At 40.2% G+C, this 12,654-nt stretch overlaps 2 protein-coding genes across 3 annotated transcripts; both read left to right on the top strand.

The window, feature by feature from the left end:
* Window positions 1–3,493: 3,493 nt before the first annotated feature.
* On the top strand, window positions 3,494–5,055 carry abrab (actin binding Rho activating protein b). The gene is made up of 2 exons (XM_069682157.1): window positions 3,494–4,240; window positions 4,572–5,055. The coding sequence occupies exons 1-2, from the start codon at window positions 3,504–3,506 to the stop codon at window positions 5,053–5,055; spliced, it is 1,221 nt and encodes a 406-aa protein (XP_069538258.1). The 5' UTR covers window positions 3,494–3,503.
* Window positions 5,056–9,275: 4,220 nt separating this feature from the next.
* On the top strand, window positions 9,276–11,886 carry LOC138609363 (zymogen granule membrane protein 16-like). 2 transcript variants are annotated; one of them, XM_069682010.1, is made up of 5 exons: window positions 9,276–9,330; window positions 9,700–9,735; window positions 9,850–9,902; window positions 10,089–10,215; window positions 11,146–11,886. In XM_069682010.1, the coding sequence occupies exons 3-5, from the start codon at window positions 9,851–9,853 to the stop codon at window positions 11,483–11,485; spliced, it is 519 nt and encodes a 172-aa protein (XP_069538111.1). In that variant the 5' UTR covers window positions 9,276–9,330; window positions 9,700–9,735; window position 9,850; the 3' UTR covers window positions 11,486–11,886. The 2 variants fall into 2 exon arrangements, with proteins under 2 accessions (XP_069538111.1, XP_069538112.1); XM_069682011.1 differs by lacking the exon at window positions 9,276–9,330 and having other exon boundaries at window positions 9,656–9,735.
* The last annotated feature ends 768 nt before the right edge of the window (window positions 11,887–12,654 follow it).

The raw sequence follows: 12,654 nt of genomic DNA, 5'->3' as shown, positions 1-12,654 counted from the left end.
TACCATAAAATGCATCTCCGAGCCCAGTAATCGCTCTGTTTTTGACTCTATAAGATGCATTTTAAATGACATGGGGTATATATTAAAGTTCTTTATTTATATAAATGTTAAAAAAACTGTAGTTCCAGTGGGTTGTAAGTTAAAGAAACATATCTGTGTCCTTGTGGGAGTAGCTATGGTTCAACAATGAAATTACAGCAGCCTCTGCTGGTAGACTGTCACCCTCACACTTACCATACCAATCTCTATAAATACAATCTGACTCTTTTATTGGCTCAGTGTATTTAGCGGAGTGCATAAAGACATATAGTGGGAAGATCCAGATTTACATGAACCAGACCCATTAAAACTCATTAAAACAAAACATAAACATTAATACTTTTATAAAAAATCACCATATATGGTTTCATACTAAAATAACATAAATAGAAAGAGAGAATATGACGAAGACTGCATAACACCGAATTAAACCCTGATATAATAACACACCACATATAACGAGAACACAACAAAGAAACAAACTTTTTTGCTACTTAAATAGTTTAAGGGAAAGCGTGTGGGTATGCATGAAAACAAAAACTCTCTAGCTGTGACATTATTCTGTGAAGGAAAGATAAATGATCCTTCTTTTGCTAAAGTCCTAAGTGATAAGAACTGCCATCAAAGTAGTCCCAAGTGTTTCCAGTTCTGCTGTCACATGAATCTACAATCAGCCTCTGAGGTTATATCGTTGCTTGGAAAAGCCAAATTTATGAACAGCCCCAGGTCACGCCGCACAAAGGAAACAAGGTACGAGGGTGACAGATGGAAAGTGTCCATAACAAACCACAAACTAAAACTATATTTAACCCAGATCATTAAAAAAGTCAGTTTCCTAAAAAGAAATTACCAGAACCTCAATTAATGAAGTAATAATCAAAGATTTTCATGTAAATAAATGTCTGTTAAGTCACTATTCATCGTCGAATGAGGTAACACAATGGTGACTGAGCCGATGGCCCACTGATGAAAGCCTTTGCATTTGCAGTATTACAGACTGGGCGTCTGTGGCGACTTTCACAGAAAAAATCACAAGCAGCGCCCAGTTAGTGACGCGTTTTCCATCACCCAGCAGTGGTTGGTCTGCCAGAGAGGGTAGGCGGAGCTAAGCGGCTGCTTTTTCGGTCTCTGCAAGTGTTGTTAGTAAACAGTAATCTACTATGGCTGAACAAACAGAAGAAAAAGATCGATGACTACAGATACAACTTCAAAAATAAGTGAAAATCCAAAGAAAAGGAAACAAACTCGACGCTCAGATGAAGCAAACAGTCTAAAAAGGAAAGCGACCGTCAGCGAAGAAAATCAAGAGTTACAACCGTGACAAAGGGAGCCATCCATAGACGTCTGGTTAAATGGGGAAGTGCTCAGTGAGCGTACATGCCATTAGGGGACGCCCAAGAGAACGAGATTGTCAACAATGAAATCAACAGAGGCTACATTTTAGATTCTTCAGGTGCATTATATGTGCGTGGGAAACTTAATCCTACATCTTCAAACGTTGTGCTGACACTGAATGGGAGAGGTTTGTTTTTGTAACCCTCACTGACACACTAACAATGAGACCCGTTCAACAAAAACAAAACTAAAGATTCTTTGCAGTTTCTTGTTTGTTATGAGCAATATTTTTCTTAACTGGTCTGACATGGTTGTCATTGCTTAAGCTAACGAAGACAGATGATGGGCATTTATTTAGTTTGGCAGCAGTGGCAACATGCTTTAACAACAAGGAGTATCTATCCATATTATCAATATTTATCAAATATATCCCCGTCTAATTTTTTATTTAACAAACTGAACATGGGCCTGCATCAGAAAAAAAAACAGCTTTATCCATGTATTATATTTTCATGCTGAACTGAAAGCGTAATGTGCCTGTTTGACCTTGTGGGGGCGGCTTCACTGACTCCGTCTGAAGACGCGTCCTGCGCTGATGCCTGATGAGTCACTTCCTCCCTCTCTGACAGACAGCCAACAGCTGCAACTTCATGTGTGTGTGCCAAGTTCTATTTATAACTACCCTCCTCTGCTAACACTGACATGAAAAATCAACACACATAAAACTACATTAGGGAAATTCAAATAAAACACAGCTGTTAAAACTGCAGTAAACACCTCCATCAGAGGTCAGTTTTGGCAAAGCATGAAGTCTTGATGTTTATAGTGATAATGTCAGGAGAGCATGCTGCTCTCTGCTCTCTGAGTGAGTGGGTGAAGTGTGATCTCACTAGCAGCTGCATTGCAAGGCTAACACTCTTGATGCATAAGCAGTAGATCCGCGTCTCCTGCAGGTATCGCATACTCTTCTGGAGCTCCCCGTTTCCCCTCTCACCTCAGATTAAGTGTCTCCTTGCATATGTGAAACTCTCTGTGCAATCTGTCCAAGATCATTCAAGCTGATGGCAACAGTCACACTAGAGTTCTCACTTTTCTTGTTTTGGTGTAAATTGTAAAATTATGTACGTTTTTTTTGTCTCTTTAAAATATCTGTAGGTGCATTTTCATTGAGCGTTGTTTGGAAATATCACCCGAGGTTGTCCTACTTTTCTGTCACCTCACACAACACCTAATGTTATGACAGCAAAGTGTACCTACCTCACACAACACTTGGCGCGTTGTAAGAGGTAGGTACATTTTTAAATGTCATATTGTTGCTTGGAAAGTATCTGAGGTCGCCCTACTTTTCTTTTGTGAGGTGACAGAAAAGTATTACGACAAGCGTTGCATGAGGTGAGGTGAGGTTGCAGATCGCAATCAACTGATCACTTCTCCGCTCGCCTGTTTTCAAGCATGTAGAGAAACTACAGAGAAACTCAAAAATCTTGATCGGCGCTCTCTAGAGCCAGTGTTTGGTCCGTCTGTAATGGTTTACTGTTCAAACATGGCAATGAAACAAGTGCGTGGAAGTGGACCTGCTCCTTTTGTAGAAATAAAGAGCGAGGAAGGAAGATGAGGAAATGCAAACAATAATTCTATACACAAATGAAAAGATACGTGTGAAAATTATATTCCTGCAGCTCACACATGGGCTCTCTAAGTAAGGACCCGAATGGGAAGTTAATCAGGGATATCATGTATCAAGTGGAATGTCTTTGATGGTCTTTAATTCTCCACACTTGCTAATTGAGCTTAGCACTGGCTGCTCTAGCGCCCTGTTTACCTCCAGTTACAAGCTCCACAGTCTGTGATGAAACACGAGTCCAGAAGGGTGACCAGTGTCAGGGAAAGACGATCAGCCCGGGATGACTCGAATACTTTCCAAGTCATGTTAGGGTTTGCTCTCTTTATTTTAGGGGTGCAGCAGCAGCTAGCGGGAGGGCAGGAAGCAGTAGAAGGAAAAAAAGATACTGAAAACAAAGATTTGTTTTGGGAGAAGCTCAATATGTTCAAGCTGATGTGATAGCTGTGGAGGAAGATCACTGAGCGGGATTAATCGTGGAAAAATTGAGACATCAATACTTGGCAAAATGTCTGACAAACAGTCTAGCCAAGCGTCCCAAAGGAAACCATCAACCAATAAGAACATCAAGAAGCTTCGTACCATTAGCATGGTGTGCAGCCTGACAAGTGGTTGGCAGCAGTGGGTGACAGAGAATGAGAAGAAGCAGGCCAGTGAACCAAGCGGCTGGGCTCCATCTTCACAGGGAGGTCCGACAGAGGCACCCAGAAAGACGTGGGTCCCAAAAAAACCTCCGACCCAGCCAACAGAAACCTCTCAAAATCAAGTCATCAGTCCTGGGGAGGCTCAAAAGACAGTTATTCCCCAGAAGGAGAGACAGGTTGCATCCAAATCTGAGGAGAGTTCTGCTGAGCTCCCAGTTGCACCCTGCATCAAGGTAAAGCAAGTGGTAAAGACGGTGACCAGCGGGGTGCAGGAGAAAAGCGCGGGCATTGGGCTCTTAACTGAGAAGATCACAAAGGAGTCCCTGCCGTCAGATGAGGAGATCGATAGACTTCTGAAGAAGAAAAACTCACCAACACGCCACAGAAAATGCTCAAACATGGTATCATCCCTGACTAAAAGCTGGAAGCAGGTGGAGAAAGAGCAAAAGACTGGTGGTAAAGACGACATTGGAGAACCTGAGGCAGAGAAGGACAGACTGGACGTAGAGGATGATCAAACACACAGGACAAGCTTTTTGAAAGAAGATTCGGAGGACGAGTCTGAATCAGCCGTTAAGATTAAAAGACCGTCAGCCCCAACGTAAGTACGATCTGTCTGCTAAATTTTGTATATCGTTATAGACTTATTTCTGAACAAAGGTGGATTTAAATGGCTCCTAAAGCAGGTAAACATACTGTTCAGATGTTAATGGTATAACTTTAGCCATGTTTGTCAGCCCTAGCTAGCTAACAGTGCTAGGAACTTTTTGTCTGAGTGTAAACGCATCCTCTCTGTAGAGCCTTTAGATTCAACAAACCATACTCTTTTCCGAAGACAACCAACATTTGCAACTCCCCTGACCAGTTCAAAGAGATCGCCAGTGTATTGTACATTTGTGTCGATTTGTTGATTTATCTGGTATCCATCCCAGGTACAAGAAGGAAGCTGAGGACGCCAACAAGATCAACACGCTCTCCAAGAAACACAGCGCTGTAGGAAACCTCAAAAGCCGCTGGCAGACCTGGGCCTCAGAGCACACCGTCAACCAGAAACTAAACCCCTTCAGTGAATATTTCGACTACGACTACTCCATGTCGCTCCGCCTCCAGAAGGGTCAAGAGGGTTACGGGCGGCCCAAGGAGGGAACCCAAACAGCGGAGAGAGCCAAACGAGCTGAACAGCACATCCACCGGGAGATAGACGACATGTGTTATGTGATCAGGACGATGGCTGATCCGGGCCGAGATGGAAAGACCCGCATCACATTCGGACAGCTGTTTGACAGATATGTTCGGATCTCTGATAAGGTGGTGGGGATCCTGATGAGAGCCAGGAAACACGGGAAGGTGGCATTTGAAGGAGAGATGCTGTGGCAAGGCCAGGATGATGGAGTGATCATTACTCTGCTGGTGTGATGTTAACACCTGGGTCAAAGCTGCTCAGGAAATCCTCGTACAGCTACTTTGCTGGCACAATGGAACTTGAGAGATAACCTCAGTGATTATCCAGCAGGGCTAACAGGGGGATTTAAAATACAGCTTGACCTGGGTCTCTCAGTGGACACCTGCAGAATGATATCAAAGGAATATGGATACCATGGAAGAGTCAGTGTGGGTTATCCAAAGAGTATTTTGTGGAGGAAAAGATGGTCCGATTTTTTTATTGTATTTATTGGAAATGCTAAAAACATACTAAGAGCTGCATACAAAACAAACAAAAATAATTAAGCATAACTAGCGTACTCAATTAAACTTGGTTAGCAGAAGTTATATTTTTTTTATACTTTTAGGGGAATTTAATATTGCCAGACACTAAGTATGACAACCTGAACCCGTAAGTGGCAAAAACAAGCACTTATGGAGTTGTGTTGCTCGCCTGTAATTGCCCCAAAGGATTACATTGTAACCATTACAGCCAAGTCAGGCCTTCTTGCTGAAGCAATCTACAATAGTTTCAAACAGTTTGAAGTTGACCCGCTATCATTTACATGCTTTAATGTATAAAAATAGGACCCAGGTAAAAAACAAAACAAAGTAATTAACCTTTAAGACTAAAACAATGACGATATATAACAATATCCCTGCCAAAATAACCTTGTGACTCTTTGGGAGGTGCTAATACATAAAGCACTACACTCCTTGAGTCATGGGCTTGGTTGTCATTTCTCTGTTCATCCTTGCTGATGTTAAGATCAATTGGAACCCATCGTACGAGGTTCATTTCAAAATAAAAGCCTCTCCGATTAAAAGAGGAAATTACTATGACTGCTTATAGTGGTGAAAAAAGAAAAATGAAAGCATCAAGAATAATACTTTTTGGGACTATTTCTTCTCTATGGCTCAAACGTGAATTTAGCTTTTCTATTTTTATAGATACTTTAAATTATTTTCTGTCAGCGTTGTGGATATCTTAGTCCTAGCTGCCATGCACATGTTTTAAGAAATCTGCCAAAGTTTTAATTCAGTAGATCTGAAATGAAGATCAATGAGTTTATAGCTTTTGGCTGCCTGCGTTTTCATTCAGAGTTGCTGATTCTCATACATCTTTTGCACTTTCTTTATGGCTTATATTAATGAGATACTTGATTATGTGTTAATGTAGCAAATAACCACCAGCTATGCAGTAAAGTTGAGCACAGCAATTCTAATACGGATCGGGTTTCATTGCCTGAATACCTGCAGCTCAGCACTCATTATACTGTAGCCGGCACAATGCAGAGGAACAGAGCAGACCACAGCACTTTTAACTCTCACGGCCTTTTATGATTCATGTGAAGAGTGAGTATGACTGTCTCGGGACAAAGAAAACTTTCCCTTCTCACACACAGTTTTTGTGCGTTGGTACAATTTATCTGGGTTGTAACAATAATACAGAAGCAATGCTAGCAGATTTTTTTAGTGTTTAGTCACAAATAGGGCAAACTGAAGATGCCAGTCATCTTGAGGCATGCACTGTACATGCTAGCAGTCATTAACATGCAGTAAAGCTCTTATGTATGTACAGTATAAATTGTAATATAGCATTCACTTAATCAAAACACAATTACAGAGTCAAACTTCAGACATCTGCTGATAGTGCAGATAACAAATGACTCATGTCTCCGCTCCAACGTCAGACTGTAAACAATACCAGCAAGGAAAAGGAAGCTTTCTTTTATTGCAAGGCGAAATAAAATACGCTTTATCTTCATTCAAAGAAAGCTAATGCTTGAGATGTGCATGAGATTGTTATAGCCCTGGCCATATGATGATTCCTTGCATTCTGTTTTTGTACTTTTGCCGACATTAATAAACAAGGATGTTCTGGCTGCTTTTTGCAGGTCACAGTGGGTTTAAGAAAAAGATGCAGGGTGTAGTTTCCCTTTCTACTTAAAACAACAAAGCATTCTTCCCCTGGGGCTCCAGTCCTCGAACGCACTGATCGCAGGTTCGACTACCGGTCTGCCGATCCATTTGGTGCATGTCTTCCACCACTCTCTACTCCCCACATTTTCGGTCTCTCTTCAGCTTTCCTATATAATGAAGGCAAAAAAAAGCAACAATTTACAATCAGTTTACTGCACTGTTGAGTACAGAATACGTCAGATCAGCAATTATAAGGAGCAATATGCTGTTTGATGTCCGTGTATTGTTGTCACTGCTATATTTGTCTGAAGTGCTACTGACCCAAAGGAATCTCCATAAACTAACGCTGAAGGTTCACGAATTAAGCACAAACTTTGATTATCAAGTAGGTGCATTTTTAATTGTTTTATTGAACGTGTGCAAATCTAATGTTGACAATCTCAGTGCAGACAAAGCCTCGCGCACCCCCAGCGATCTTTGGTCGCTGATCTATTAGAACTGTGTAATTTGCCCAATGCAGCATCAGCGAATGCTCTGGTGCCAGGGGAAAATAGAGCAGATTCTTTTAGACCAGTCAGACTGGTACAACTGGAGTGAACAATGAGGTCATTTCCCGAGATTGCTGCTGTGTGTTTACATTTACAGTAAGTGACTGATCCCATTTTCCAATTTGACAACCTTTTATTTCCTTGTTTCTTCCGTGTTTTTCATCATATTTTTACCGCGGAGAGTTTCAGATTGAAGAGTTGAACTCATAATTTTGTATTGTATAAATGTGTTTTTTGTATAACAGCTGGTTAAAAATGCATTTGATGAGTTTCCCTCTTAAGAATTGGTTAAGGGATGGAATATTTCACATGCTAAACAATATCAGAGATGACACGAATCTATCACTGAAGAATTTATGAGAATTTTCTTCCTTAATTAGACACATCTTGTTTCATGATGATGACCCTCCCACTGATCAGTAAACACCAAAAACAAATTATATAAGCAATTTGCATGTACTTTAATTACTATTACTAACTATAATTTGCACTAATTATAACCTTGGTGGAGACAAAAACTTGTTTACCGTTTCACAACTCATCAGTTTAACACAAAGTCGGATCATAAAATTGGAGTGACACAAAATTTGAATTACATATTTTTTGTTATTAGAGGGGACATATTTTAGCTGTGCAATTAATTTTCACGTTGGTCAGGTTTGTTTCGTTTTAAAAAATTGTAAACATATTTTAATTTAATTATTTTTCAGAGCCTCTCCTTCCTCCTGAAACAAACAAGCCGTTTTGCCATTCAAAGGTTAGACCTTAGTCACGATTGGCTGACAGTATTTGGAGTGACCGTGTAGCCCCTCCCCCACACGTGCGATCCCACGTGGGGTAGCGGCTGCACTGCACTCCAAAGTTGTAGAAAACATGGCCGCTCTAGTTCAGTTATTCGGCCTTATATGTACGAGCCCCCGGCCCCGTCTCTGAGAGGGAGTCTGTCAAACCATGCTCATTTTCAGATATATCCTGATTGAGTCACATCATTCACTAGAGTTTACACTATTTTTGCTAGCACATTGTACATTAGCCTTCTAGCTAACATTACGTTACCACTCTAGACTATAGACTGCGTCCGTTCTCGGTTCCGAAAGCTCTGGCTTCAGGCATTAGTGGGGCTGGAGCCCACGGCTTGTACTGATACGGCTCGGGACCACTCTGGGTGCTCTTCAGGGGACTCGGGCATGTGTGCCTTGTGACTCTGTTTCGCTCTCCATTTTTCTGTGGCCAGGGGAGGGGACGTCACTGAACTGCCGGAAACACCCACCCCCCTCCACCCCTCTCTCAGCCCCTTGTCCACTTTGAGCATTTTTCAAAATTGTGCAGTGGGTGGAGTTATGGTCAGACCTGTGGGTGCAGTTACACTTTAAAAAGAATTTCCCAATGGTTTAAGATGTAGGCAATGCATTTTACATGCACACATTTTGGGTTTTCAAAAGTTCAAAGAATAAGCCATGAGATATACTTACCAAGACTAGCCTTGTTTTTTGCTGTCATAGAAGCATGATTGCCTGATGGTGTCACGCCCTTTAACCTCTTCATTAAACACATTCTCTGGCATCATAGGAAATTACCACAGTAATTGTTGACGGTATGTCCTAGACTTATCCAACAGGTAAATCTGCGTGCGGGAAACACACAAGGAAATATACCTGCGCACCATGAATGTGCTCAGGAATGCGCGGCGGTGCTATAAAGACACCTGCTGTTTAAGGTCAAACAGAGAGCTGAAGCGGCACACAGCGATAGAGAAGCTTGGAGAGCATCACTGCACACTTTGTAACTTGATCTGAAAGTAAATGTGTTTATTTTGATGTTGTCACTGCTGTGATTTAATAGATATTTTTATTGGCTGTTGAATAATTACCTGCAATATATGAAAAGCATTAATATTAGATTTTCTATATGTCAGACAAAAGTAGATTAGATATTGTTGTTGTTGATACACTTTTTTACTCTTATCAAATAATACATATTAATAGAAAATAATGATAATTCTTATAATAATACATATACTATTACTACTACTACAACTACTAGCAATAATAATTACACATTTAAATTGCTACATTCATATATTAATAAATACTTCTCATCCTATTACTACTACTGCAATAAAAATAAAAAATTATGTCGCATTAAAAACACTTTCTTTCGTCCACAGGTGTCTCTTGATCAGTGTACAACACAAAAAAAACAAGTAAGCATGCATCCTCTTTATCACTCCATGATCCATTCTGCCTGCAGGAATAACTCACTAAATTATTGCTGGGAAAAATAATAATTCTTCTTGCTTATCTTATTTGTTTCACAGAATGCATTACGTCGTCCTTGTCGCTCTGCTCTCAGCCTGCGTCCTGGCTGATGGTAAGTACGATTTATGAGTCGAATGTGTGTTAAAGGCTTACGTGTGTTGGAAAACCATAAAAAATAATTAATTGTTATTAAAAGTAAATATTGTTTATGAATTTCTGTATCAGTCAAAGATACAGTTTCCTTTAAGTGTGTCAACGTGATCATGCTGACTCATGTTTACCTCTCTTGTGTTTGCAGTGCAGCCTCAGTATTACTCCTTCTCTCCGGCCGTGGGTTCAGGAAGTGGCACCTCGTACAGTCTGACTGGAGAGGGCAGAATCACCGCTGTCAGAGTGTGGGAGCTCAACAGCAACTATATCTATGGGTAAATATCAAACATATTAAATATATATATATATATATACATATATAAATATTATATCCCCTAATAGTAACCAGACTATTTCAATACTATTTATAGTAATGTTGAGGCGATGGCAGCTCTTGGTTAAGGCTTTTTTTATTATAATAACAAGTATTAAAGTGACACACACTGTGTTTGAATGTTAAATGTGTCACATGAAAAAAACGTTTCCTACCAAACACAAAGATGAAATGAGTCATAAATACCTCCCTGTGTTTATAGTGTATATCTTCATGTATTATTTTATTATAGTTTAGTAGGCTGTAGTATCTGAGGTAAATGTTTAATATAGTAGAATTTCTTATGTACAATTTTATCTTCTAGTGTCAGGGTAAATTTAAGATAAAAGTACAAGTATCTTTACTTTATATTTCTATTTGTTTTCTTGGCACTATATTTCTTCTTTGATAGCTTGCTGCTGTGACAACACAATTTTTAAGGTTGGGATCAATAAAGTACATCTTTCTATCTGGAGTATTTTTAGTTGCGGATTTAAATGCTCTTGTATGTTTTCACTCTAGCGGTCGTGTTTATGTTGCATTGACTTTAAATCAACTACAGTACCCATGATGACAGTGATTCAGTGATCTAGTCTGACTCACTGGTGTGATTTTAATATGTTTGGGACAACAATAAAGCTTCTTGTATAGAGGAAAACATAATTGGCTTTGGCCACATACGTGTAAGTAAATCAATATTGGTTTTGGCTTTTTATTAGAATTTATACATAATTAGAAAAATAAAGAATCATCTAACTCATCTAAATTTAGAGATGATGTCTATCTTAAAAAATAATGTTTCATTTTACACAATAAGATATTTCTTTTCTTTCTCCTGTTTTAAAAATGCACCTGCAGTTTTTAATAACCTGACTTCCCTTCTCTTCCTCAGCGTTCAGTTCAGGTACGGCAACATCTGGTCTCCTATTGTCGGTCGCCAATCAGGCATTCCCCAGGAGATAGAGTTGCATGAGGATGAAGCCATCGTCCAGATCTCTGGGAAGTATGCCTCCTACATACAGTCGGTGGTGTTCACCACCAACGAGGGCCGCACGCTGCAAGCAGGCCAACCTTCAGGCAGATCCTTCAACATGTATCCCGACAACAGCAAGGCCGAGCTGCGCTTCATCAGCGGGCGCTACAACAGAGCCTTCACCTCCCTCGGAGCTCACTGGGCCGTCGTTAATCAGCCCTACGTTAATCAGCAGTCCAACCACACAGCCTTGGCCTGAGGAGGAGAGGAGAGTTTTAGCCTCAGAAATTGTACGAGAATCAGAGAATTATTGTTAATTTAAAGTTATTTTCTCTATTTTCTGAATTTTTACTGGACATTTTTCTGACCTTTAATGCAATTTGTTGAAATCCTCTTTCTTTGTGAAATTATTCTTCTTTCTTCTAGGTTCTATTTTATGTATGAGTTGGGAGAACTATAGAACCCTTTGTTACTTCCTGAGGAAAAATGTTAAACTACTTATTTGATTGACCAAATGAAGGCATTAATTACTTTCTGATTTAACATTCAAACATCAGCCGACCTTACTCCTGTCCTGTTGATGTTAATGTATGTTTGAGCATTAACAAACAAATGCACCATATTATTGTTTATGATATAAACTTTGAACCAAACCTTTTTTTATCCCATGCTCTTATATTTCTTTAAAATGTGTAAGAGCTAAGAAGTGAAATAAAAAAAATCATCTTTTGCACATCAAACCTGCTCAAGTTCTCAATGTGTTTTATAGTAATCATTATTTTCACTTTGGATACATGCAGACCTTTTCCCCTACACTTAATCCTGCTGTCACACATTATCAACTCTTCACTGTCAACGGTTGTGTTCCCCACTGCATTTAAGCAAGCTCAGGTCACCCCACTGCTCAAAAAACCCACCCTCTACCACACCCAGGTTGAAAACTACACAACAGTTTCACTTCTACCCTTCCTGTCAAAAATACTTGAGTGCACAGTCTTAACTCAAATCTCTGAATTCCTGTCCAAGAACAATCTGTTCGACCCAAATCAGTCTGGTTTTAAACAGGGCCACTCTACCGAAACTGCACTACTGTCGGTAACAGAATCACTGCCTCTTGCTAAAGCTGCTGGACAGTCCTCAGCTCTATTGCTGCTAGATCTCTGACACAGTGAACCACCAAGTCCTCCTCTCTCTCTGAGCTTGGTATCTCAGGATCTGGTTCCACTGGTCATGAACCTGGATCTCCTCTCAGGGAGATCTTTTAGAATATCTTGGAAGGGGGCAGTTTCCAAACCCCACAGCTTATCCACAGGGGTGCCTCAAGAGTCAGTGCTCGGTCCCCTTCTCTTCTCAATATAAAACACTTCACTTGGTGCAATCATTACTCCCATGGTTTCTCATACCATTGCTATGAGGACGATGCCCAGC

The sequence above is a fragment of the Semicossyphus pulcher genome, unplaced genomic scaffold (genome assembly GCF_022749685.1).
Source record: "Semicossyphus pulcher isolate SPU_LCO1_2020_fin unplaced genomic scaffold, fSemPul1.0.p SCAF_5, whole genome shotgun sequence".
In the NCBI taxonomy this organism is placed as follows: domain Eukaryota; kingdom Metazoa; phylum Chordata; class Actinopteri; order Labriformes; family Labridae; genus Semicossyphus; species Semicossyphus pulcher.
This window is presented reverse-complemented; position numbering and strand designations above follow the sequence as displayed.

What these genes read in the sequence shown, in the direction of transcription:
- abrab (XM_069682157.1), top strand. Translation starts at nt 3,504, where the DNA reads ATGTCTGACAAACAGTCTAGCCAAGCGTCCCAAAGGAAACCATCAACC. An exon ending in AAAAGACCGTCAGCCCCAAC is followed by an intron (nt 4,241 to 4,571) that starts GTAAGTACGATC and finishes TATCCATCCCAG; the next exon opens with GTACAAGAAGGAAGCTGAGG.
- LOC138609363 (XM_069682010.1), top strand. Translation starts at nt 9,851, where the DNA reads ATGCATTACGTCGTCCTTGTCGCTCTGCTCTCAGCCTGCGTCCTGGCT. An exon ending in AGCCTGCGTCCTGGCTGATG is followed by an intron (nt 9,903 to 10,088) that starts GTAAGTACGATT and finishes TTGTGTTTGCAG; the next exon opens with TGCAGCCTCAGTATTACTCC. An exon ending in AACAGCAACTATATCTATGG is followed by an intron (nt 10,216 to 11,145) that starts GTAAATATCAAA and finishes TCTCTTCCTCAG; the next exon opens with CGTTCAGTTCAGGTACGGCA.